The sequence below is a fragment of the Leptosomus discolor genome, chromosome 6 (assembly GCF_034619465.1).
Source record: "Leptosomus discolor isolate bLepDis1 chromosome 6, bLepDis1.hap2, whole genome shotgun sequence".
NCBI classification, from domain to species: Eukaryota; Metazoa; Chordata; class Aves; order Leptosomiformes; family Leptosomidae; genus Leptosomus; species Leptosomus discolor.
The window spans coordinates 73,489-99,684 of NC_141396.1; the positions used below are offsets into that span (position 1 = coordinate 73,489).

Here is a 26,196-nt window from a genome sequence, read left to right on the forward strand (position 1 = left end):
TCATTTCTAAATTACAAGAATCATAAAATCATCAGATTGGAAAGACTTTCAAGATCATCGAGTCCAACCACAAAACCCAGAACTGCCAAGTCCCACTAAACCACATCCCTCAGTGCCACATTTACACGTCTGCTAAATACCTCCAGGGATGGTGACTCCACCACTTCCCTGGGCAGACTATTCCAATGCTTGAGAGCCCTTTCAGTGAAGAAATTGTTTCTCATGTCCAATCTAAACCTCCCCTGGTGCAACTTGAGGCCGTTTCCTCTCATCCTATCACTTGTTCGTTGGGAGAAGAGACCAACACCCAACTCACTACAGTCTCCTTTTGGGTAGTTGTAGAGAGGTGTATTTTAGGGTTTGTGTTGGAAGTATTCAGAATTTCAGCTGAAGAAAACTTCGTGTTATAGTGAATTCACTTTTGGCAGTTGCAAGGTAGAACACAGCTACAATTTGTTACTGTTTAAAGAATTAGGAGGCTTTTTGATGAGTCTCATACGAGGCACAGTTTCTTAAAGTACTTGCTTTTGATCAGTCTTCCATAATTACTCGTGCTGAATAGTGCCACACTTTTCCTGTGATCCTGTTGGTTACCAGGCTATTCAAGATGACTAGAGGTGGTATCGAAAGGTTTTTACCCTGTATTTTCAAAACAGTGAGTTGTAGTCTTCCCTGTTTGATTACCACAACTATCATTTGTAACTCCTGTAAAGAGCTTTCTTAAAGGACTATGATGTACTTCCCCATTTAGCTTGGCACAACTTGAGGCCATTTAGTCTCGTCCTGTCACTTGTTCCTTGGGAGCAAAGATTGACCCCACCTCACTCCAACCCCCTCTCAGGCAGCTGCAGAGAGCGATGAGGTCTCCCCTCAGCCTCCTCTTCTCCAGACTGAACACCCCAGTTCCCTCAGCCGCTCCTCACCAGACCTGTGCTCCAGACCCTTCACCAGCTTCGCTGCCCTTCTCTGGACACGCTCAAGCGCCTCAATGTCCTTCTTGCAGTGAGGGGCCCAAAACTGCACCCAGCATTCGAGGTGTGGCCTCACCAGTGCCAAGCACAGGGGCACAATCACCTCCCTGCTCCTGCTGGCCACACCATGGCTGACACAGGCCAGGATGCTGTTGGCCTTCTTGCCCACCTGGACACATTGCTGGCTCACGTTCAACCGGCTGTCGACCAGCACCCCCAGGGCTTTTCCCGCCGGGCACTTTCCAGCCACTCCTCCCCAAGCCTGTAGCGCTGCGGGGGGTTGGTGTGACCCAAGGGCAGGACCCGGCGCTTGGCCTTGTTGACCCTCATGGCATTGGCCCCAGCCCATCGATCCAGCCTGTCCAGATCCCTCTGTAGAGCCGTCCTGCCCTCCAGCAGATCAACACTCCCACCCAACTTGGTGTCGTCTGCAAGCACTCTTATCACTGCAATTAGTAGAAAGCATAAATCTACAGTTTCTCATCTCCAAAGACACTACAAAATTCATAGTAGTTCCTCAGTTCAACTCAGATACTAGTTAAACTGTCTTTCGTCTATACCTATTTTACCATTGTTATATTCCTGTATTCCTATTAGAATTCAAACAAATTCCAACAGCACTAACTTTCATGTTGTTACAAGACAGTATTTGGGGTTTTGTTTCATTTGCAGGATACTTTTGTTTGTTTGGGGGTTTGCTTATTTTGTGGTTTTGTTTCAGTTTTGGTTGGTTGTTTGTTGGGGTTTTTTTAATCTTTAATGCATCACCTTCTGGGATCAGGAAACAATCTCCTCTGAAAGTCTCACGACCATGGAGAAAACCTCATGAAGAGTGAACAATATTCAAGTGGTGGCAGTAGAGTTCAAGACACTTGCAAAAACCTCCATGTCTCAAGAATTAATAGAAGACCCATGTCACAATTATCTGACATTAAGATTTCACTGTCTTCACATAGGGGAAAACAAACCAACACCCCAAAAAACCCAAAATAAACATAAGGTCATCACTTTCTTAGAAGACTATCTGGAGATCTCCAGCAGAAGTGGAATTTGTTTTAATCATCATAGCACACGTAAGCCCTGCTCTCCCCTCTTCCCCACTCCAATCATTAGCACAGACAAACCTGGTGTGTGTAATTGCAGACTAAAGACAACATCAACACTAGAATGTTGGTCATTCACTCACAAAAAAAAGACAGAACAGTGATTAAAGATCACAACAGCTGATTTTTTATGCTAAGCCAAGCCTTCATTTTGATTTTTAAACAGCTAACAAGAAACAGGAATGCCCCTACTTTAGGCTCACCTGGCCAATTTTTAGCAATTGCAACTTCTTTGAACTGTGCTTCCAAATAAAAAGCAACATGTTCCCTTCAAGCTGTGCAGACACTGATGATCTGCTTTTCTTTTTCAGACACTGAAATAGAGGAAGAATTGGTAAGAGAAAATAAACAGAAACTAAATCAGTACTGTCATTTGCCACAGGAAACCAGTAGTTTTTATGGAAGGATGCTTGTTAGTGGCAAGGAATCCTAGATTTCCTACCTTGTCAGCAGTTATTTACCTCAGTGTCCAACAAGCATAGTAGGAACTGAGCAATGGAGAACTGTGGTTTCAGATAGTTATGGGTAGTGAACATCTTGAGTAATCTTAAAGAGTTCCATCTTTGAGAAAAACAGATGGAACCATCCTGACGGTATTAACAATCTCTGTAGGCAGACATGCTACAGCCCACCTTCAGTCCCAGACACAATGGCAACAAACACAGGTGTATTTCTATGCAAAGACTTTTTTCCTCACCTAATTAAAAAAAAGAATTCAAAAAAATAAATCACACAGAGTAGCTGCTTTAATCAAGCTTATTAAGTGAGGAACATAACGACACAGGTTAATTTAAGTACTAGTCCTCACTAAGAAACCTCAGGATAGGGTTAATTAATATCTTTCAAGCATTTCCATCCTCCTAACATCCTAACATCAATCTCTCTACTCCTGCCTGGATCAAATCCGGCTGCTTTCTCCTACTACCTGTTTTCAGCACTGAGCAGCAAAACATCAGGTTCCACCAGCTGTCAAGGATAAAGATGATAGAACTATCATTCCAGTTCTGTTCCAGTTTCCCTACAGCCATGATGGTTGTACAAGTGCCAAAGATCATTCAGGAAAAGCAATGAAGTCTGAATTTTGTAATAAGTAGGGTTAGTAGAGTGACAATAGTACCGCTAAGAGACAAGATGCAGATCAAGTACCCAGACGCATGTTCGTATCCAGGAGAAACTGCAGCCAGAGAAATGCAATGATAGATTGAAAAGGAGTCTGAAAAATGCAGACTGCAGTCAGCACTCTTGTTTAATATTTCAGGAGAAAGACTGACTTCTGCATTTAGTAGCCTGGGTGTCAGCCTCTCTTCCAGAACCTTCAGTTGCATTTTTTCACCCTACTAATTTTTTTTTATTCATACCTTCCATATCCAAAACCCCGTTGTGGAACCTCTTCAACAACTGCCTTCTGGCAATGGTTAAGCCAGCCAGCCACAACTTCCTAAGGAAAACTAGGGAATATTCAGCAAGTGTAGGATTTATTTCTAAGCCCCTGTCTTATCATTTCTCCAAGAAGAGCACCACTCAAAACAGCATTCATTAGCATCTCAACCTTGGAACTGTGCATACTCAGCTCAGCATTCCTTCCAGTTCCTTACTTTTTAGCCATTTCCCTTTACCTACCTTTCCTTTTTTATTCTCTGCCCTGACAATGCATTTCCCTCTTCTTTTGGGGCTGGGAAGAAAGAAGATGACATTCAGTTTCTATAAAGGATAAGCTGACATCCAAATCCTAATGGGGAAAATAAGAAAGAAAATAAGAAAAAACCCAAAACATACACAGGCAGGACAAGAAAGCAATTAAAACTACCTCAATACTCCCCTGCTCTCCAGCTTTGTGTGGCTCTGGAGCTATCCATCTTCTCCACACCACTCATGATTTTACAGACTTGTAGTGCACCCACCCTCTCGCCCCTTCTTCTGCTATGATGCTCAAGTTGTCCCTAAACAATTCTAGCACCAGAAGAACACCGGTATTGCCACCCCCCTGCTCAAAGCTGCAGTTCCTTCCCAACCCCCCTCCAAAAAACAGCTTGATCATGGTAATATTCTGGTCAGAGACCAACTGATCCACCTGTCTGTACAATCACGTGAGTATTAGCACCAGCAAGAGAGCAGCACAGCAACTCCTTAGACTACACTGCCACTAATAAATCACTATAGGATGCTCTCCTTATATTAAGGCTATTTCATATATACAATCATCTCCATTGCTCTTCCTCCACCTCCCCAATTATCCTAAACAGAGTACAGCATACTGCCCAGAGGACAGTCCAGAACTACACTCAAGCTTGGGCAAAGCAAGAATTTATACAGTGGCTTGATATGGTCTTTTATTCTGCACTTTGTTCCTTACCTGATAATTTCTACCATTCTATTTACTTTTTGACTTTCGCTACACCTTGAACTGACTTTTCAGAGTATCATCCACAGTGACTCCCAGATGTTGTCTTCCCTGGATGCTGCAGAAAAACATAAAAATATCGCTGCTTTCATATCCCTACTGATAAAACATGCAACAAGAGCAGCTGAAGCTGAGCATGAAAGATGCTCACTCTGCTATTGAACACACTTATAACAACCCTGGCAAAGGGTGTCTTAGAAGAAGGTAGTACAGCAAACAAACAAATAAACCAGTAAAGCAGTTAACACGACAAAAATTCTCTGACACAAATAGAGAAGAGGTAATGTACTTTCAAAAGTGACTAAATATGAATACTTTACTATGGAACAGGGAAGAAGAAAACTTTAACCCTTCATAAATGGCTTCTCAGTATCATCAAGAGAAAAATCTAAGAAAGAAGGTAAACACTTCCAAGTATCCATCTTTTTTTTTAGGGTAGAGAGTCAGCACAGGTATAAGCCTTTATGGAAGCATTTCAGTTATTTTTCATTTGAGAAAATAAAACTGTTCTTGACTTCCTAGTAGATAACACTTGCCAAAGGCTTTTGGAAAACTCTGTAAGCTTTGCTCATTAAGTCTCCTTTATCTACAGTTTTATTACTTCTTTCAGAGAGCTATCAGGTTTCTTAAAAAAGCCTCTGGTCTGGTCCTGTTACATCTCCTGTGAAGAAACACTAAGTGAACAACACAGGCTTATCACCAAGAGTCAGGTCAAAACCCAGGTAATCTTTTTTGTGTCACGCAAGTGTCAAGAAGGTTTAAATGTTTTCTTTGGGCATGGGGAAATCTTGTAAGTAGACACAAGAGACAAACAAGGAAAAGAAATCTCGAGAGGGGCAACAGCTCAGCTCTCACAAAGCTCCAGAAGAATGAGGCTAATGCAGCTCTTGTCAATTAGTCTGGTGCTTCCAGGGGCCCAAACTGTAGTTTCACTCTGCCAGTAACTCCAAGCAGGAGCATCGCTCTGTAGCCGTCAAGCAAACTTGAACCAAAGCCGACAAAGGCCCTGGAAAGCTTGGGAGGGCCAAAAGAACAGGGAGCATCCGGACGCAGGCAGCATTGCAGCGACTGTGCACGCAGCACCGCCACTTTCACGGCTTCGCTCACTTTTTTTTTTTCCTCCCCGCGGAGTCCTCGTTCCTCCGCTGCAAACAGCACAGCAACCGCCCCGACCCCCTGCCGCCGGAGGGGACGGGCAGCAGCCGCTGACTTACGGCGGAGCGCCGGCGGAGGCACAGCCCAGCGCTGCCGCACCGCGGGTCGCCCCTCCGCGAAGGGGCCGTCCGGCGCAGCCACGGGCGGGCGCGGCAGCACGCCCCGCCTCTGCGACCTCCCCAGGCGGCAGGACCGGTCGCGACCCCACGGGCGCAGACCCGGCCGCTCACCCGCCCCGGCCGCAGATCGCCACGGCGGGGAGCGGTTGCCCCACCTGCGGCCGCGGCCGCAGCCACCCGCCGCGTCACATTACTTCCGGCGTCGCCCCAGCGCTGGTAGCGCGGAGCACGTGAACTTCGCCGGGGCGGGCGGCGTTACCGGCGCTTCCGCGGTCGCCCGGCGGCGGAGAGGTGTTCGGGCGAGCGGGCGAGCTGTGGGCCGCGCCGGCAGGGCGGTGGCTTAGGGAGCGTTCCGGTACGACAGGGCGCGATCGCGGGACGCCAGGTCCGCCAGCGGCGACCTCTGCCGAGTTCCGGCTCCGGGCAGGGCCGGGCGGTGGCTTATCTTGTGGTCGAGCTGCTGCAGCGGGCTCGGGGCAGCGCGCCCGCCCGCTCCCCGCCGCCCCCGGCCGGGGCTGCCGCTCGCTCCCCCTTTCCCCTCAGCGGCAGTCGCCCTTTTTCAGCTGAGGGCGCAGTTACCTTTTTTTGTTCCCCTGTGGACCGTTTCGCTGTTCGCTTTGCTGAAGTGAGTGTTCAGGGATTCTCCTGCATTAGCTGTTTTTTCCCGTTACCGCCGGCCTGCGCCCTCGCAGTGCGAGCGCTGCCGCAGCGGCCTCTCCCCTTTCCCCCCCGCGCAGCCGGCCGCGCTCGGTGCTGGCGGCGTTACCCCGCGGCCGGCTGTGGCGGCCTGGCGCTGAAACCGGTGGGGCTCCTCGGGCTCTGCCTGCTGGAGGTGAAGCCGCGCTGGAGGGAAATACGCTGTCGAGGGAAACGTGCAGGTGCGAGGCTGCTCGGGTGTGAGGCGTTAGTGACGCTGCGTGCTGTGCCACGTGGGTCCCGTACGTCAGCTTGTAGAGAAGACTGGAAATGTGTTGCAGGATCACGTTTATGCGTTCTTACAACAATTGATTCTTAAGGTACATGGGCACGCAGTGGCACACTGGAAAAGTAAGTTGAGCCAGGCGAAAAAGGCAAATATTGGGAGCACAGCATGTGTCTCACGACTAACCATACAGTGGTAAACAGTGTCTGAAACTTGGCAAACAAATTCAGCAGTGGCTCATGTTAGTGCCTGAAGAAAATAGAATCACACTAAGGAGCTTATAGTCATTTTTAAGATTTCTCCTAAAGCTTTTTCTTTGCATTTTGTGCGTATTCTTACACTATAGAAGGGGAGAATGATCTTGGAATATTTCATTTCAGAAACTCACATTCTCACTGTTTCTCTTTGGTGGAGGTGGGGAATCTAATCTTGAAAGCAAGTACCAAAGTGGTACTCTTCGAAGACAGCAAGAAGGCAAACATTCACTGCCATTCACTTCCAGCATGCCAACAATCTGACAACCCCACAGAGCGACCTTAAGAGCTGGGTGGGCAGCCTGATTCGCATCACTGCTAACAATGCACTTTATAAGCCTTTTGTAAGTCTGCTCCTACATTGTAATCCAGAATCGCATCTTTCGCTCCGATGATAGTGTAAAAAAGAATTACTGCCTCAAAACAAGACACATTGGAAAGATGGTTCTAGATAGGATGCTGGCAGCAGAGGAATTATGCAGCATTTTCTCAGCCCTTTGACATGGGTATAAATACCCTGTTCTGGCATATGAGTCTCTCTCGTGTGTGATGTTGTCACACTGTAGCCCAATGCTCAATTGCAACAGAAACCATTTAAGTTCAGACAGTGAGGAAAAACATGACATGACGAAGTAGACACTGAAATAAACTGTCATAGGAAACTGCAGACTCTAAACCCACATCCACGTGGACTGGTATGGCTAGAATTGAACATGCGTTGGGTCAGGCCAGACCAAGTCATGGACAAGGCTCTTTCCAGCTCCTCTTCCTGCAATGAGGAAATATAAGAGGAGCCAAATGTGTGCTAGAAAATATGACATGTTGGAGGTTGGGGATATGACAAAGAATTACAATAGTAAGGTGATGAATTACAGCACTTCCGTGGATTTGCAGCTCATAGAATAAAAGGAATCTGTTGAATTACCTCAATAACGTGGAAAACAGAGATGCCGGGTCCTTTTCGTTCAAGCTGTATCCTGACACACTTGGCAACATGACATCCAGCAAGTTTCTCCAGCTAACCCGTTGTTCAATCCAGTTACTGTCACCTCTAAATTAATCTCCTGGATTCCACAAATTAGGAGCATGACAGAACATGTGACATACGCTACAACTGTGTTTTGCTGAGAAGCCATGTCTATCTAAAATCAAAGGTTGTTGCTGGCCTGGCACCACCAGCCCTATGTAACACTAGAGCGCACGTGTTCAGACTGGCTTTCGTGGGCTGCCCCAGAATTGGAAGCAACGGAAGTAGCAAACACTTGCATGGAATTCTTTCCAAGCTAATAAACCATGCAAACAGACAGAGAGTTAAATGTGAAGTTGCCTCATCATCTGCATGTTACAGATGAACCATGGTTTTATTTTATTCAGGTTCTCGCCTTTGATATCCTAATTACAAGTTTTTCAGTTTATTTTTGCACTGTTCTCTGTAAGTTTGTAATGAGGAAGAGCAACAATGTTGCTATAACACAGTATACGTACAAAAGCAACAACTAGATTCTGCTAAAGGTAGGCCAGATTTCCCTGATTTTCTTGCCCATTATTGATTCCATTTGAGTATTGCTGTTAGACAGGGCAGATTTTTCAATCATCTGAAGAATTTAAAATAAATAATAAATCCTCTGCTATAAAAATATACTGCCATGCATCAGCTTCATGGAATGATTTAGCAGTGGCCAGCAGGTGGAGGGAGGTGATTCTGCCCCTCTTGTCTGCCCTCGTGAGACCCCACCTGGAATACTGCCTCCAGCTCTGGAGCCCCCAACACAAGACAGACATGGAGCTGCTGGAGAGTCCAGAGGGCTACTAAGATGGTCAGAGGGTTGGAATACCTTTCCTACGAGGACAGGCTGAGAGAGCTGGGCTTGTTCAGCCTGGAAAAGAGAAGGCTCTGCGGAGACCTTATAGTGGCCTTCCAGTCCCTGAAGGGGGCTACTAGAAGGCTGGGAGGAAATTTTTTCAAGGGCCTGCAGTGACAGGACATGGGGTAATGGCTGGGAGCTGGGAGGGCAGGTTTAGACTAAACACAAGGAAGTAGTCCTTCACCCTGGGGGTGGTGAGACACTGGAACAGGTTGCCTAAGGAAGCTGTGGATGCTCCATCCCTGGAAGTGTTCAAGACCAGGATGGATGGAGCCTTGAGCAACCTGGTCTGGTGGGAGGTGGCCCTGCCATGCCAGGGGGATTGGAACTAGATGGATCTTTGAGGTCCCTTCCAACCCAAACCATTTTATGATTCTATGATTTCCTTAGCCTGTGTGATGCAGTGGAGCAGACTAGTTAATCAGAAGATCACCTTCAACTTCAAAAACAACAAACTTTTATTATTGTGGTGGGTTGACCCTGGCTGGACACCAGCTGCCCACCAAAGCCATTCTATCACCCCCCTCCTCAGCTGGGCAGGGGAAAGAAAGTACAATGAAAGGCTCATGGGTTGAGATAAGGACAAAGCAATCACTCAGCAGGTACTGTCATGGGCAAAACAGGCTCAACTTGGGGAAATTAATTTAGTTTATTACCAATCAAATCAGAGAAGGGTAATAAATAAACCCAAATCTTAAAACCACCTTGCCCCTCCAACCCTCCCTTTTTCCCGGGCTCAGCTCTGCTCCCAATTTCTCTACCTGCTCCCCGCACTGAGCGGCGCAGAGGGATGGGGAATGGGGGTTGGGGTCAGTTCATCACACTGTTGGTTCTGCTGCTCCTCCCTCCTCAGGGGGAGGACTCCTCACACTGTTCCCCTGCTCCAGCGTGGGTCCCTTCTACGGGGTGCAGCCCCTCAGGAACAGACTGCTCCAGCGTGGGTCCCCCACTGGGTCACAAGTCCCGCCAGCAAACCTGCTCCAGCTGGGGCTCCTCTCTCCACGGGGCCACAGGTCCTGCCAGGAGCCTGCTCTAGCGTGGGCTTCCCGTGGGGTCACAGCCTCCTTTGGGTGCATCCACCTGCTGCAGCGTGGGGTCCTCCATGGGCTGCAGGGGTACAGCCTGCCTCACCGTGGTCTTCAGTAGGGGCTGCAGGGGAATCTCTGCTCTGGTGCCTGGAGCACCTCCTGCCCCTGCTCCTTCACTGACCTTGGTGTCTGCAGGGCTGTTCCTCTCACAGATTCTCACTCCTCTCTGGCTGCTATTTCTCCTGCGCAGGAAATTATTCCCCCTCTTAAATCTGTTATCCCAGAGGCGCTGCTGCCGTCGCTGGTGGGCTCAGCCTTGGCCAGCGGCGGGTCCGTCCAGGAGCCAGCTGCATTGGCTGTATCAGACATAGGGGAAACTTCCAGCAGCTTCTCACAGAACCCACCCCTGTAGCCCCTCCAGCTACCAAAACCTTGCCATGCAAATGCATTACAATTATGGTCCCAGAGACTGAGCCAGAGGTAAGGTATTGCAGTAAGCTTCAGTCTCATAATACATCTACAAATTCTTCCTAAAATAATTGAATTTTTTTCTTTAGGACTGTTCACAACTGCCTCTGATCTGCCACCTAGAATTTTAGTGGCTATTGTTATCAGTCTAATTCCTATGGAGCCACAAGAGAATGTTTCTTATCTAGGAAAAACCATATTCAGGCCTGTTTCTTCAAGGAAAAAAAAAAGAAAAAAAAAAATCAGTAAGGAAGCTGTCTTGACAAACAACTAAAATTCAATTATATTTCAGAGGATGGGACATTTACAATTACTTTTCTTTGTGTAACACTATTACTAATGTAAACAGTGATTAAAACACAAAAATTTCAACTGAATATCTGTATTTGAAAAGACAGAAAAATATGAGTCAAAAACTGTCACAGAGGCATGGCTGTCATGTAACAAGGACAGGTTAAAGGTGGCTGTCAGACCTGCCTACTCAAAAAAATAATTCAGGCCACCTGGGAGGACTCCTGTATTTTATATGTTCAGTTAGTCCCATGTAAAAAAAAAAAAAAAAAAAATCAGGTGCTTCTCCGACAGGGAGATGACTAAATGCAGCTCCAAAATGCTTGGACTGAACTTTGCTCCTCTCTCTGTACTCCCTGGTTTAGAAAGCACTCCTGGTTTCTGGAAATATGGAACATTCATTTTAACGTCCTCCTTGCTCCTCAATGCAGCGTGTCTTGATCCCTCCATCTCTCAAGTGTTTCGGTGCACTGAGGTTCACAGATGGTGCATATGGAGAATAGGGGCATGAGAGGACACAGGACAGAAGTTATTCCTGTGGCTTAATCCCAGAAGGCACATAGATATCACAGGCACAGTATAAGAACCCGAGGAGAAAAGTCTATGATCTGGATCATATTCTGAATGTATCAATTCACTTACCAAACTTTTAAGTACAGGCCCCGTCTATTTGACTGTTCAAAAGCAGAGAATACTAGTCATGATTAGAATCAGCAGAAAACAGCCAGCCAGATCACCTCTATAACTTCTTTCCAAATTCAGTGCCGCCTTGAATGGGAAAAAAATGTCAAATGGGAGTTTCCAGTGCATTTGGGGCTGGCCTCGTGGAGGTTCTGGCCATTCCGTCAAGTCAGTGAAGGTAACGACAGTTGTCAAAGGTACCGTGCTCGTGCTTGGAAACTGCAACAAGAAGGAAAGCACAGAGTTTAGCAAGCTTAGTCCAGAAGATTCATCCCTCCTTGATTTGCAAGTGGAGAACCACTGTAGATGACTGGCAAGCAAGAGGTCTTTAGGATGGCAGGAGTTAAGTGTTCCAGATATATTTTTCAGTGGAGTAACTCCTCTTTCACAAAATTGATACTTACCAGGTAAATATAGGGCACAGCTCTCCGGAAAGATCAGTAGCTACTGTGTGTCGTATGTTACAGACCTCCAGAATGGAAGCAGTGACTCAAGCTTACTCTCTTAGAGTAAGCCTTCTATTCAGAGGAAAGACATACCAACTAATTGGTCATAAGGACAGAAGCAAAGCTAGCTTTATTTTTTATAAAATTATGTGTTTTATGTAAGGTAAGATCACCTGGCCCTTAGAACAGGTGATTGCTGGCAGAAACTGAGGACTGCCACAAGATTCGATCCTTTCAATAAAATATCAACAAAATAAAGGAGGGACCAAATACAACAATTAATTTATTTCTCACATTTTAGGATATTGTTTCAGAAAGGAGACATTGGTAGGTCAGTTGGTAAAGATGGAACTGGGGACTGAAGGCCCCAGTTCCTTTCTGTTTCAACAGAGTGCTGTAAGACAACTTGCCCCTTGGGCTACGTGGTGTTTCACGGCTAGCTTAGGCTGATTTAAGACCACGGTGCTGCCAAAAGAACAACCTCACTCCCTGCCCTGGCTTCCCAGCTCTGCATGTTAATCTCAAGAGAGGGAAGCTACTGGCAGCATCCCTTCTGTGCTTGCACTGGCTTAAGCCAATCTGTGAAATCACCACCTCATTCACTTCCCTGGAAACACTTTGAAAGATTGCCTTTAGAGCAAAGTTGTGCAGGAAGCATTTGAAAAAGCTCCAAGACAGAATTCATGACTCTTGAGAGAAAAGTACCGAGACTCTTCTTGGGGAATTTTTGTGGTACCTCTCGAGGCAAATTAAAAACACTTTTGTGCTTAAATATAAAAGAAAACTGTAATGAACGATGCACTGGGCAGAGTCCTACCACAATACACAGTTCTACACAGAGCCTGCAAAGATGCAGTCATGCGCAGATTCCTTATACACACTTGCACCAGCACCAATCCCGAGCGAGCATGGGGCACCTCAGCCCAGCTGTGGGTCCATCCCCCAGCCCAGTTCTGCTGCCCAAAGGTGGCCCCTGAGCTTGGGCACTTGAGCGTTCCCATTCCAGGATGGCTACAAGACAATGCTGAGGCTGTTTCTTATCACCAATGGAAACTTCACTGCCTTGCAAGGAGTCTGTCTCTGCCATTCCTGCTTCCAGCCAGTTTAACCCCTCCTTGCAATTAGGCCCTCCACACCATATCATTCCCCAGTCACAAAATACCACTGCTGAGCAGTTACAATTAGAACTTCCCCTTCACTCCTGATGGATATAAGTTCTCCTATCAATGAGCAAACACACAGTAGGCACAATCACCTTAGTCAACATGAAGCCTCAAAATGATTCTGGCTTTGTGTCTGGACCTTCAAAATCTGCCTTAAAATCAGAGATCAGTGGGGAAAAAACCCCATACACAACCCCTCCTCAACAGCTGAGAGAAGGCAGCCACAAGCAACTTCCAGCATGCTCCTGTATAGCTCTACATCATTTAAGACTGTCTTGTATTTTCAGGACGTCCAAATACTGTGGATGAGTGTAGAAAATGGCACGTCTTTCCCAGGTTGTATGTTTTCTGGTTAGTCACTAAGCAGCTCTCCAGTGACACAGTGTGGTCTAAAGGAAAAGGTTTTCTCTAAAGAATGCATAGGTCTCAGATAGAGAATCTGCAGGTTAGAACTGGGAGGTGACATAATTTAAAAGTAAAGCAGTATACAGCACGCATTGGTGATGCCACTGCTATGCTTATGAACGGCTGCAATTCTTAACTGCTGGATATGGTACCGACTGGCACCTTTGCTAAAATGTCTTTACTAACCCTGATTTGTGGATTGCCACTGATGAAGTTGGCGCTGATTTTAATGGTGTGGTTTTTTCCTTGCTGCCAGGAACTTGCTTTCTTATAATTTGCTTTGCAATGTACCTTACAGCTCCAAAGGAATTAGCATCGGTTGCTCAAGCAGATGAAATCTGAATCTCATAGTCCTTGACTGGCTAGTCCTTAGTGAGGTATATGCGCCCTATGCTTTTACTGGTAATGCAAGTCTCCCTCCTCAGACAGAAGTTTTGTTAATGGAGCCGCATTTACATGGTTCAGATTCAGAAAGTACCTTCATCGGGCAGGAGTGTCAGTTTGCCTCAGGGCAACACGTGTTTTACAAGGTATTTTCCTGGCATGTTCTGTTCATGTATGTTGCAAGGAGGGGTACCATGAGACACATCCAAACATGTGATATAAAATCTCACTTAGACTGAGTCTGAAGTTTAAAGAGTAGTAACAGGTAAGACAGACACTTGCCATGTCACACTCCACCGCCATAAGAACACCATGGGCAGGTGTCAGCTGCTCCTCATAAAGCCCTTGCAGAGAAGTATAAGCCTTGAAATATATGTGCTGCCCAAAAGACTTTGTGATGTCAGGAATCCAGCCTTGCACCAAAACGGAATCCACTGATGCACATTTAAAAAAAAAAGACTATTCTCCTTTGCAGACCTGTTAGGTCTGCCTTCCTGCTGGCGTCAGAATCATAGAACAGTTTGGGTTGGAAGGGACCTTTACAGGCCATCTAGTCCAACCCCCCTGCTGTAAGCAGGGACATCTTCAACTAGATCAGGTTGCTAGGAGCCCCGTCCAACCTGAGCTTGAATGTTTCCATTATGTAACCTTCTCTTAGAAACCTGCTTTCTGGCTTACAACCTTTCCCCCTAATTCTTCAAATCTGCTACCGTCAGCATTAGCCTCTTCCTCAGCTACCTGTTGGTGATTTCAGAACTCCTAGAGGAAGAGAAATACCTTCTTGCACAGATTATCAGCATGTTGTGGAGCCTGTGAAATATAAATCAACTCAAATTCCATATCAAGGCTTTAAGAGACAACTAGATAAACATGTCGTTATTGAATGTTTGTAACTACAACTTTATACTGAGCATGATCAAAAGTTTAAAGTTTGAGTCCTTAAGTGGTAGAAAGTGGTATATGGTCGGAAAAAAGGTACCTTTTCAGTTGTACAACTGATTGAGGACAGTACAGATAAGACCATAAAACCACCTTCCTCTATGGAGCTGTTAAATACAAACTCTTGCCATTGCAGCAGACCACTGCTAAAGTTCAGTAAATGTCAACTCAGTAATATCAAGATCATTTGATCCCTTGGTTCTTAAATAACCTGTAAATCCCATTTAATTACCTCTGTGTGTGAGGGAGGGGTTTTAAATTCCATACCTTCAGAGGGTGACACTGATAAAAGTACCGTGCGCTCAGTATTTGAGCTTGCGGGTTGGACAGGAGGCCCACCTTAGTCCACAATATCTGTATCTCCAGTGTCACAGGAACCATGCAACAGGAAGTGCAATTCGCAGCCTGAAAATAAAATATATCCCAAACATCTTAATATAGTATTTTAAAGGTGAAAAAGGACCATTATGGTCAAAAGTCTAATATTTTGGATAGCATAGGTCACAGAACCTCAATCAGTCACTTCAGCACTAACCCCATAACTTCTGGTCAGGTCAAACCACCTGTTTTACAGCTATATCCATCTCGTTGTCATCTCATTTCCAAATAGAATTTGTCTCAGCTCTACCACTTTGACTTTGCATTCTATGAGGCCACCTCCTGACAGATTAATAATTATTAAAATAGAATTTCCCTCCTCCTCAAGTACTTGGATCACAAACTTTTACCCTTACTAGGTAATATATGAATATCCCTAGGAAATGGAAAATCAGAAAGGATGATAATAATAAAAACACCAAATTAATAGGAAGTAACCAGGTAGTATAAGTTCTAAAAGGCTGTCAGAAAACTGGGTAATACAACATTGGATTCAGTATTAAACTCTTTTTGCCCATTTAAATGGCATGAACAGGATTCAAGAGATATTAAATCTGTCAGGGTTTTTTGTTTGTTTGTTTAATAATATGAACCATAATAAGAATAACTGCTTATAGGTATTAAGACTCCTGAGAGTCAGTGAATCATCACACAAAGAAAGTAAGCCCAGATGAACAAGCTGGTTCTTTTTTTCCCATGCCCACACTTCCCCAGTGCGATACAAAGATATGAAAGGAAAAATATTCACAGCTGGTCTTTTTGCATTCATATTACCTGCACACTGCAGTTCTGAACCAGAATGGTCATCCACTCTTCTGCCTGGGTTGAACGAGCACTGCCAGTTATAGCAAGGTTCTCTACTCCATTCATCCCCTGAAGAGCCCTGTACAACTTCCGCTGGATGTCACTACAGTTACTTTCTTCCAGTATTGGGGACAGGCTGGAAATGAGAAAATAACAGCTTTGACAAAGTGATTTCCAGGACAGAAAAAAATGCAAAACAAACCTATCAACATCCTTCCTTTGTAATGAGTATTCTGCTCTTGTAACGAGCCAACAGAATCATTACGGAAGTAACGGTGTTAAACGGATGCAGTTTCAATCCTCTCCGCAATGCGAAGGAAGAAGAACATGTCAGAGTAACGCACGATAAGGAAAAGACAGCTTTAGCCACCTTATCACATCAGTGGTTGTATACCTGCCCTGTCAGCAACAAAAAATTATCTGAATCATCAAAACAAACACTTTTTAAGGTTCCATTATAATTCACTCCTCAAATACAAACTCTACTCTTGCTCAAGACATGTTGCCAAACTACAGACTCAAAATGTCCCAGAAGACCTTCACAATGTTCAGATTGTTCTAGAGGTCCACCATCTCTCTAACATTCAAGCCCTCTTAGGAGCATATGAAAGATCTGTAGAGACCCATTGGTGACTTCAGGGAAGGACCTAGGCTCCGCAGCAGTGCGTGATAGACTATGGAAAAATGTGCTAAGTGACACCTTCCAAATAAGTCAGGAAGGGTGACTGCAGAGTGTGTTGTAACCTGAGGTTGCAGCCCGTCCTCATATTTCTTCCAAATTGTACTGTGTGTCTGAGGAACTGTGAGCAACTTCCATCACCTTCGCTCCGTAAAATGCTCATCTGACAGACTGCACGTCAAGAAGCCAAACAAAAGCATAAACAGACAATGTAGGACACCCAACTTCTATTTAACAATCCTCTTGCCAAAAGGCCTGCTGGTGGCTGCAATGTAATACTGAGGTATGCCCTCACAGGTAAAGGCAGACTCTCAAAAGGCCAGAGAGTACAAGTCAATAAACGCAGCGATAAATAAAACTTGATAGCAGAAAAAGGATACATGCTGCACAGCACCACTGTTTGCAATCAACAGTGGTGCTCCGGTGATATAGCCAGGGTTTCCACTTCTAGGCAACACATGAGAAAGAGTCTTGGTCTACAAAGAGGCAAAGCGAAGGAAGGAAGGCAGAGGAAAACATTAGCACCAATGAGATCCATTCATCTCAGAAGATCAAATTCACATTCTCAAAAATGTAAATGTAACCCATTTTTCCAATGACTGAATATTATGCACTCCTAAAACCTCCATTATTTGTTTCCAAATCCTCTTTCTTACCTGGCAAGTTCATCTGCAGTCTACAAGGTAAAAAACTAAATGTCAGTACCCTGAAATGCAGATACTACCAGGGCAGTTCTTGAGACAATGAATTCCTATTGCTCAGCACTTGTCTCTAAGGAAGTGAACATATCAGTCTGGGCAATTCTACAGATGATCTGCAGAACAAACCCTGCCTTGACCCTGATTCTGAGTGGCAGATTCCACTTCTAAATTGTTTTATGGGGAAAGCCTCGGTGGATAACTTCAGCAAGGTTGCACTGCACACTTATCAACCCCTGAGGTCACCACTTACCCCACTTCATATTGCCTCTATAGGACAAGGTTTATACTAACTTCCAAGACACTAGTATTTCCCAGATTTCCACCCTCTCCAAAGTAACTGTTTTTCCAGCTGCACAGGCAAAGCTAAGTACGTACCTGGAATACATTTAGCAACTTTGTTCACGAGCACTGAACACCTCAGACACACCACCTGCTCCAACCCTTTCCTTCACAAGACCATGCTGGTGACCCTGATCTCATCCTCTCTCCTTCTCCCCCCACCGAAAAAAAAAATCCCCAAATCAAAACAACAGCAGAACACAGTCAGATAAAAATAATCAGCCCCTTCAAACTTGTGCAGTGCAAGACTGCATGCTTGTACTGAGCCTGAATTTTTCTACTAATATGGTTTACTTGACACCAGAGCAGCATACTCTCCCTCCTTCAACCATCAGCTGTGCCAGGGTTCTGGTACTACCGTACCACAGTGACACCGCTCTAATCTTTTCACATCTCATCTGTACAAAACTGGGTCACAAGCTACAGACTTGGTAAGAGCCTAGGGAGAATGGGGGCACTGACCCAGAAGTGCAAAGTGAAGTGCTGCTGCAGAGAGGATCCTGAGTTCACAGAGATGTTGCTCACTTTGAACCGGACAGAAACACTCTGAATCCCACGTGTGCCACTGCATTCTATCTCATAGATCACCTGAAAGTCCAATTCAGAGAAGAATCAGAGGTTACAGGGCAATGACTTTAAGCTGATGTTGAACTGCCTAAAGGAAAAAAAAAAAAATCAGATACCTCAGAAACAACATTGTTACATGTGTTCTCTTTCATGTGGGGAGCTTCAGGTGGTGCCACTGCAGTGACCCTTACCTGGAGACAGTAAGCATATAACAATTAGCAATTGTTTAAAAGGAGTAGGCCTTTTTTACTATTTTCCAATGCTTTTCCATCCAAGCGCAATTTACCTTCCTCTTGTATCTGTGATCTGTGGGCACATCACCCTGCTCCAGACCCCAAATTTTTTCTAAGAAAACAAGCTACCTCCCCGACTCCAGCCCTATCTCTATGCCCATTCATTTAAGAGTACATCTTCCTTTATATGTCTATTTTTTTCCATGTTGCATTTTTGTCCAAAAAATCTTGTGTCAGAACATTCCCAGTCTCCCACGTTCCCAACCCACAGACACTACTGTGAATGCCTAAGATTCCAGATACGTTTTATTTCAGAAGCAGAAATCATTCCCATTGGCAATAGAGACTGACCTTCATGGACTGCACAACGGCGTCACTAATTGGGACCTGGGGAAAACAAACAAACCAACATACAGCACCAAAAACCCAACTGATTTTCTGGGTTCGCAAGTGCCGAAAGTCATGAAACCATCACTAAATAAAGCCTACATATTACATTGACAAAAATTACTTTGTTTATTCCGGATGTGTAAGACTTAACATCAATTTGTGATCTCGAAATCATAGACATGATCCACAGAAAGTATTTTTCGAACATCAGAAGGTAAGTTTTATTCTTGGCCCTGCTAACAACCTGCAGAATGCAGATAATTTAAAATACCAGCATCTTTGACCGTTCCTGGAGCTCCCCCTTCTGGAATAAAGTAATTACTTCAGCTTCCATTTAAGGAAAAATTACATTTTGGTCACAGTGACAAAGAAAGCCCTGAAAACATGAGTTAAATTTGATCAACAGAAGGCTCTCTGCTACACTTATGTAGCTTTAGATTTCCAATATAAAGGTAAACCGAGTCATTAGCCCTAATACGTTGTTAATATTTACACTGCCATTTTGTCTTGGGAGCACCAGAGAAACTAGAAGGCGAGCGGAGATATTTTCATGTTAACATTCAATAAGACCAGCATGATGAACCCAGAACAATAAAGCGGTTATTTTTAAATTATTGTCAGGATAAACAATGGAGAAATTGATATGGAATTCAACCTATGAATGTAAATAAAGCTAATGTTGATAACTGGCCTTCAGTATCGTTTTAGAGATAACATGGTGCAAAACAAATCCTTATTCTTTACTAAGAACATGCATTGCTTGGTTGATCAAGTTGATGGAACAGATCAAAATGCTTTGATAAACACTGTTTAAAATGCGAGAGAGTTCTAGTTAAACCATTAAAACTATGAAGTATCAATGAAGCATCTGTTAAATGCATGAAGAATTTGCTAATAAATATAATTTATTGGAAAGTAGTTTGAATTGAGGGATTATCACCAACCATGACATTCTTAACAGGATTTCCAGCAAGAAGGCCTTAACAATCGGGAGATCAGGCATGACATACCAGATGACCTTTAGTTTTCCAGTTAGCTGACGTTGCAATAGAAGGCAACAGACAGCCAAGCAAATAAGACGTTGAGCAAAAGGAAGAAATATGACACACACCTTTAGCACAGTGAAGTCACGGTAGTAGGAGGCCGCATCTAGGGAAGGGTCAGTAGTGCAGCTCTTGCTCAAGTTGGCAAAAATACGAGTACAGCTTGTGCTTTTACTGTCCAGGAAGCCTGAGTTAAGACACGACAACAGATAAAACAGAAGCAAACCACCCTAAGAAATTCTTCCCCCTTTACTAACCAGCAGGATTTCCATCAACACAAAGTCCATTGGCTCCCATTTTTACTGGCTGTCTAAGCGTGCTCAGTGCAGATGATGAATCAAAGTAGATTAGGATTGGATCACCAGCCTGAAAAGATAATTTGGAAAAATCACAGACAAAGTGATTGTGGAATACTAAGGCCAAGTGCAAGGTTATGATGTCATCAGGGCAGAGGGGCAAATTTATACTTCTTACCGTACATCCATTTTTTCCTAAAGGGTTCCAAGCTTTTAAATACAGGAAAGCTAACCAGAAACTTTTTACACAATAAGGAATGAAAAGAACTGAGAGATAATATGGATTATAGGTAAAAAAATAAGAATCTTTCAAATTGTTCTCATTAGATCTCATTACAGACAGCTTTAGTAAAAGTGTATCTGTAAACTGATGGCCATTTTCTTTCAACTCACCCTGTAAAAGGCAGAGAATGATGGCTGGACTTGTGACGGTGCTAAGAAAGAGTATCTGCCATACTTCTCTACGAACTTCAAAAAATCAGATTCTTTGATGTCCTGTGGCTGTTGGAAATAGTTCAGCTTTGCTAAAGGTTGAAAAGAGAAAAAAAAATTCCACAAGATGTCAAATTACTAGAAGAGACAGATCTAAGAAACAGTAAATATTGTGCCAATATTTTTAAAGGAACAACTTCAGTAATTATAAGCTAGATAGTGCCTTATATTAATTAATCCATAGTAACACTGCTAACAGGCCAATATAAGCTATGAACAGGATGATATCCTGAGTGCTAGTTTGTACTGGTTCATGGGAAACAGGTGTTAACACACAAACGTGACTTTCTAAAGGCAGACAACTTTCTTCATATGTACTCTGATTTCTGTAAGATGCTCAAATTAGACACATGTGACACTTTAATGACAAAACACTACCAATATGTGAGTTCACTAAAAGCAACATTAAATGGATTCAAAATAATTAAGGTTGTAAAACCCAAAGTAAGTGTGAATAAAGAATAGGTATCCTAAAAACCCCAGACTGTCTATCCGTACCCCACAGGGACACCCTCCTGACCCAGTATTCAGTACGGTTACAGTCTTATATCGTATTGAATTATTACTGCTAAAACACTAAGTCATAAAATGGCAAATTATTAAGGACATACTATGTAGACTTATCCTAATAGACCTGTTTGAACAATAAATTTTTCCATACATCCAAACAAAAGGTTTTACAAGGTTCGAGGACTACAGACCATGCTGACAACAGGAGTGAGTGGCAGTATCCTCGATTACAGGAGCACCAAAAATCATTCAGATAGTCGGGGTGGCAGGAAGAGCTTAAGCTCCTAACGTAATTTTGCTATTTGAGGGCAGAGCAGATCCTCAAAGGTACAGAGCAGCAAGAAAATAAAAGCTTTTTTATGTCCACCTACAGCATTAGTCAAGGAGTCAACTAAATCTTTTAAGGAGATAAAGGCTGAAGGAGTATTATAAGCTCCTACAAGGTTCACAAAAATAGGTGCAGCTCTCTAATTCACTTGAGGGTATAATCATTTCATTGAAAAAGAAAAACCTTGGTAGTTGTGCTACTCAACCATTTCTTTTCTTTGGGATGCAGTTCTTTATGCACTCTTCTACGATCAAAGCTGAACACTTGCTAACACAGATTAGCAACATTACACAGTGCAAACTGAAGGAAAAGCCTTGTGCAGCAAAATTTAAGATATTCAAATTGCTTAAGTTTTCAGAGAAAAGACATATATTACATGTTCATAGGGTATTTTGCTCAAGAAAGCACACGAGCCAGTAAAGGCTATTTAATCCTGTAGAAAAAGGCAAAAAAGAATTTCAGACAATTTAATGTGTCTCAAACCAGACAAACTTTAAAGAAAAACAAAACAAAACAAACAGGAGTCAGACTTGTGAATAATGGTTCTTGTAACTTTAAAATGCACTCATATTAGTTCTTCTACTGATTTAGAAGTGGAAATAGCAGCAATGTTCTCCTAACACCTGCAAAGACTAAAGACAACGTTGTTATCTTGAGGAGCTAGTATGTGAAACAGGAATGCTTTTAAAAGTACTTTAAGTATTTTGAAAATATCCAGTACTTCCAACTGTCCCCGAGAACTGATCTCTTCTGCTTAATGAATGAATTGTCAATTGGATCAACAAGACTGCCTGACTCAGCCAGCTACATGATCATTAGGCAGAAGGAACTGTTAGGGATGTGGTAAGCAGTCACACTGCTCATTTAGTATCTAAAATCACTTTTAAGACATATGTGAAACTCCGCCCTTAGCATGACACAGCGAAAAGGCAGTACCGGGAAAAATTGCAACAGGAAGAAAAGGCCACAAGGCACAAAAGAAAGAGAAGATTGGGTGCGATGAGCTGTCAGGGTTAGCGGAGTGCCAGAGTTGTGAACAGCTGTCAGAGAACAACAGTACCAAAAAGTAGGAAAATAAAGCAATTAAAGGATGGCAATAGTCGGAAAAACAGGCAAGAAAGATGACTCGTGAGACGAAGGATGTTTTACACTTCTGGAAAGACAACTGAAATAGAGTACTGCAGTCAAGAAAGAATGAGAGTCATGGAAAGAGCCATTAGTGACAAGCAGAGGAAGAAAAACCATGCGTCTTTCAGAAATATCGTAAAGAAGTACTAGTAAAACCTGAGCACTACTCTGGTATCTGCTAGCAATGGTTTCCATGAGGTGAAGTCAACTTGTGCATGACAATCCCATTGTTACTGACCATGATAATTCATTAGGTTCACAGCCTGTTCCCAGTTGCCCTTTTCCAGGAGGCCCTCTGGAGCAGGCTTGATTATATTCCTGGCAGCGGTAGCTCATGTCACCATCCAGCCTGGAAAGGCTTCTTCCACATTCAGTTGATGAGAACGTATGTGTTTCTGTATTTCCTTGGCAAAGGCCAAAAGGGAGAAGGCTGTTTCTACCTGAAAACTTTATCATCCTTCAGGTGATCCCAAATAAAATCTTTCCCAGGTGTTCTTCCAACAACAAGCACAGAAAAGGAAAAAGCCATGTGAGCAGTGTATTCTGCTGTTCCCAGGTGTGCTACACCTAACACATACATGCAATCAAGTGTCTAGGGCTTGTTCAGTGAGCCTAATCATGTGCTTGATATAGGGCCCAAATACTAAATGGCCAGAAAAATCTGGTGCCATCAGTCTGGACACAGATGATCCCTCCTTTGGATGAGATTACAAATTCAGAATCCTTCTAATCCTACTTTTCTGATACTACAGGCACTCTGGGAAAGGGATAAAATTTAGCTGCTTCCAAGTTACAGGCTGGAACACCTACGAGCCTGATGGCACTTTCAGCTGTGGTTAAACCCTCAAAGTTCATCTTTACTCTGAGATCTACTGAAAATTGGAATGGGTGAAGTTCTAGCACTACTAGCCATCATACTATGTACTGTGAGGCTCTCGCTGTTTCTTTAGTCTTCCCTGAATGTATGCAAAACATTCAGGCAACATCTGTGAAGAGCTGAAAGCAGGACTAGATAACAGGAAGCTAACCCTGTTTTGACTAGTTGTTGGACCAGTTAACCTCCTGAGCCCCTTCCAACCTAAAATACTCTATGATTTAGGTCAGAAGTAGATGGGGCTGTGTTTCAAAATCCCCAGGCAAAAGACTCAGAAAACGGTAAGTGTTCAAATCTGAGACCCCAGTGAATTGCAATGAATGCCAGAGAGTTGGACATGAAATCAGTCAAATAAAGTACAATATGGAAATCAGAAAGAGAAACAGGTGTTAACAGCACACCTGCAAGGATATATGATCACCAGAGAAAATTCATTGCCAGCAGAGCAGGAAGTATGAAAATAACCACATGAAACAAAGAATCCAAGATATAAGGAATCACATTCTGAAAAGGAGGCCAGTAGTCTATTTCAAACATCAACCCTTATTTGCTGCCAACGAAGTAAGATACCTCAGATACAGAAACAATTGATAAAGGCTGAACCTACCCTTAAACTGAGTGCAATGATCCTTTTTTTTGTTTGTCTTTGGTGACTGGACCCTGATTCACTATAGTCTCTCTGGAACTACAACGGCCCAAATAATTAGTAACAATTATAGCATGTAGGTTTTAAAAAAGATACTCGAAGCAGAGGCAATCTACGAGTTAAAAGTGTGGAAAGAAACGTTACTTACAGTCATCCAGCTGCACACAGAACAGTAGATCATGTCCACCAGGGACAGCAATGGTATCAGTAGGATAAGGGGTGTTACTTCTGAACATGAGTGATTTTTCCACACACACTTGACTTACATACCTGCAAAGACAAGCCCCCCGCCCGTAAACTGTTAAAGAGGCTATTCTTGCATAATTTTGTATTTTATGTTACTAAATGCCATCCACACAACACAGTATCACTCTTCATCAGCATACACGAGTTACTGTACAATTTGCACTGATAATCAAATACAGACAGCCTCTCTTGTTATCGTAGTAACTTTCTGGATACTCTTATCTATTTGTATATTGAGAAATCACTCTGAAATTCCCTGGAACAAAAAGTGCCTGCGTGTTACAGCTCCTCTCGGTCCTCCTCACAAGGGCAATCTGCAAAGACAGGGTTCACCCACAGGTTTTACTCTCCAAGTAGCTGAAACCGTCTTCCTCATTGACGGCCTATCGCAGTCTGTAATCGCTTTACTGTCTCCCAGTTGCACATTAAGGCTCTTTTTTCCCGAGATAAGACTTCCTCGCTCCCACCGCCAATAGCCTCACCGTCGAGTAACCAAGCCGCGCTTTACCTCGGCCGGTAAAGTGTCGGCCACGGGAAGCCTTTCCAGGCCCTCGACTCCGGATTAAGCTGTGGCCCGGAGGCGCGGCGAGCACGACAGCGAAACTAGCGCGGCCGAACCGTGGTTCCTGCCGGGTTCCCGGTGCCCGCCCCCGGCGGCGCCAACAGCGCTGGAGCCCGGCCCCTGCCCACCTGCTGCCGCCGGAGCGGCGGGACGAGCCGGCGGCCCCGGGGTCGTGCAGGCCGCAGGCGCCGGAGGGCGAGTGGCGGGCGGAGAAGCCGCCGCCGGCGGAGCGGTGGCGCGCGGCGCGGGCTGCCCGAGGGGCGCGGCGGTGGAGCGGAGGGGCAGAGCCGCCACGGCCGGGCCCGACGGCCGCGGTCTGGACGCCGTCCCGGGCCGCGCGGGCAGCGGCGGCTCGGTGGGAGGCCGCTTCCTCGCTTCGGGGAGCAGCCCGGTGCGCGGGCCCTGCGGCGAGCTCGGCGGCGGCTCCAGGCACGGCGCCGCGGCCCCGGGCGACCAGCCACGCCAGCAGCAGCGCCAGCAGGAACGGCCGCGCCGCGTGCATGGCGCCGCCGGGTCGCTAGGAAACGCGGGCTGCCGCCCCTCCACACGAGTGGGGAGGCGAGGCGCGTGCGCGGCCGGCGTCTGTGCCCGCCTCCAGGCCAGCGGCGTCCGGCGGGGCGAGCTGCGGGGCGGGGCGAGCTGCGGGGCGGGGCGGGGCGAGCTGCGGGGCGGGGCGGCCCCCCCCTCTCGTGCTACGCGCTGCTGCTTCCGCCTGGCGCTCCGCGGGCCTCGGGGGAGGGGCTCGGGGCCGGGCGGTCTCTACTACGGGGATCCCGCGGGAGAGGGGCGTGCGCGGCGGGGCCGCTGGGAGGCGGTGTTCCTCTGGCGGGCGAACGGCGCTCCCTCCCACAGGTGGGACGGACTGGCCCCGGGCTGGGGGAGGGCGCGGGGTTCGCGCCGCTGGTCGAGGCCGTTTGGCGGTTGGACTCGACGATCGCGGCGGCCTTCCCCAGCCTTAACGGCTCCACGTTCCGTAGTCCGCGCTCTTGCGGGTGACTTCTGCCTCGAGTTTCCTGGCGGCTCCGGGTGCTGCGCCCGCCTCCCGACGCGCCGTGATCGGCAGCGGGCGCGGTGTCGTCGCCCCCGGCTGGCAGGGCCGTGCCGTGGGGCTGGCGCTCTGCAGGCGGGGCCGGCAGCGGGTGTAGGGAAGCGGGTCCGGAGGGGTCTGTTAGGCGGTGGGCGAGCGGTGGTGCAGCCTTGCGGTGCCAGCCGCGTGCACGCGCAGCTTCGGGCGTTAAATGGCGTGCTTGCTGTACGCTTCGTGTTTTAAAGGGGCTGTTTCATAGCAGATCTTGGTACGTTATTTCTCTGCTAGAATTAAATATTCTGTCATGGTTATACAGTGCTTAATTTGTTGGGTTTTGTTTTTCTAAAGCAGCGTGTTT

General features: G+C 45.5%; 1 protein-coding gene across 1 annotated transcript; it reads right to left on the reverse strand.

Moving 5' to 3' along the window:
• Positions 1-9,311: 9,311 nt before the first annotated feature.
• Positions 9,312-25,313, reverse strand: TCTN3 (tectonic family member 3). The gene is made up of 13 exons (XM_086466735.1): positions 24,940-25,313; positions 24,152-24,273; positions 20,419-20,549; positions 19,987-20,095; positions 19,798-19,916; positions 18,648-18,683; positions 18,180-18,254; positions 17,959-18,084; positions 16,837-16,932; positions 16,522-16,619; positions 15,748-15,913; positions 14,863-15,000; positions 9,312-11,477 (listed from the first exon to the last, which is right to left on the reverse strand). The coding sequence occupies exons 1-13, from the start codon at positions 25,311-25,313 to the stop codon at positions 11,256-11,258; spliced, it is 1,812 nt and encodes a 603-aa protein (XP_086322861.1). The 3' UTR covers positions 9,312-11,255.
• Between the last annotated feature and the right edge of the window lie 883 nt (positions 25,314-26,196).

Coding starts and splice junctions, on each gene's coding strand:
- TCTN3 (XM_086466735.1), bottom strand. CDS start 25,313: ATGCACGCGGCGCGGCCGTTCCTGCTGGCGCTGCTGCTGGCGTGGCTG. Junction 18,255..18,647: donor CCGTTGTGCAGTCCATGAAG/GTCAGTCTCTAT, acceptor TACTGTCTCCAG/GTAAGGGTCACTGCAGTGGC. Junction 15,914..16,521: donor AGGACGGGCTGCAACCTCAG/GTTACAACACAC, acceptor TCTCATTTCCAG/CCTGTCCCCAATACTGGAAG.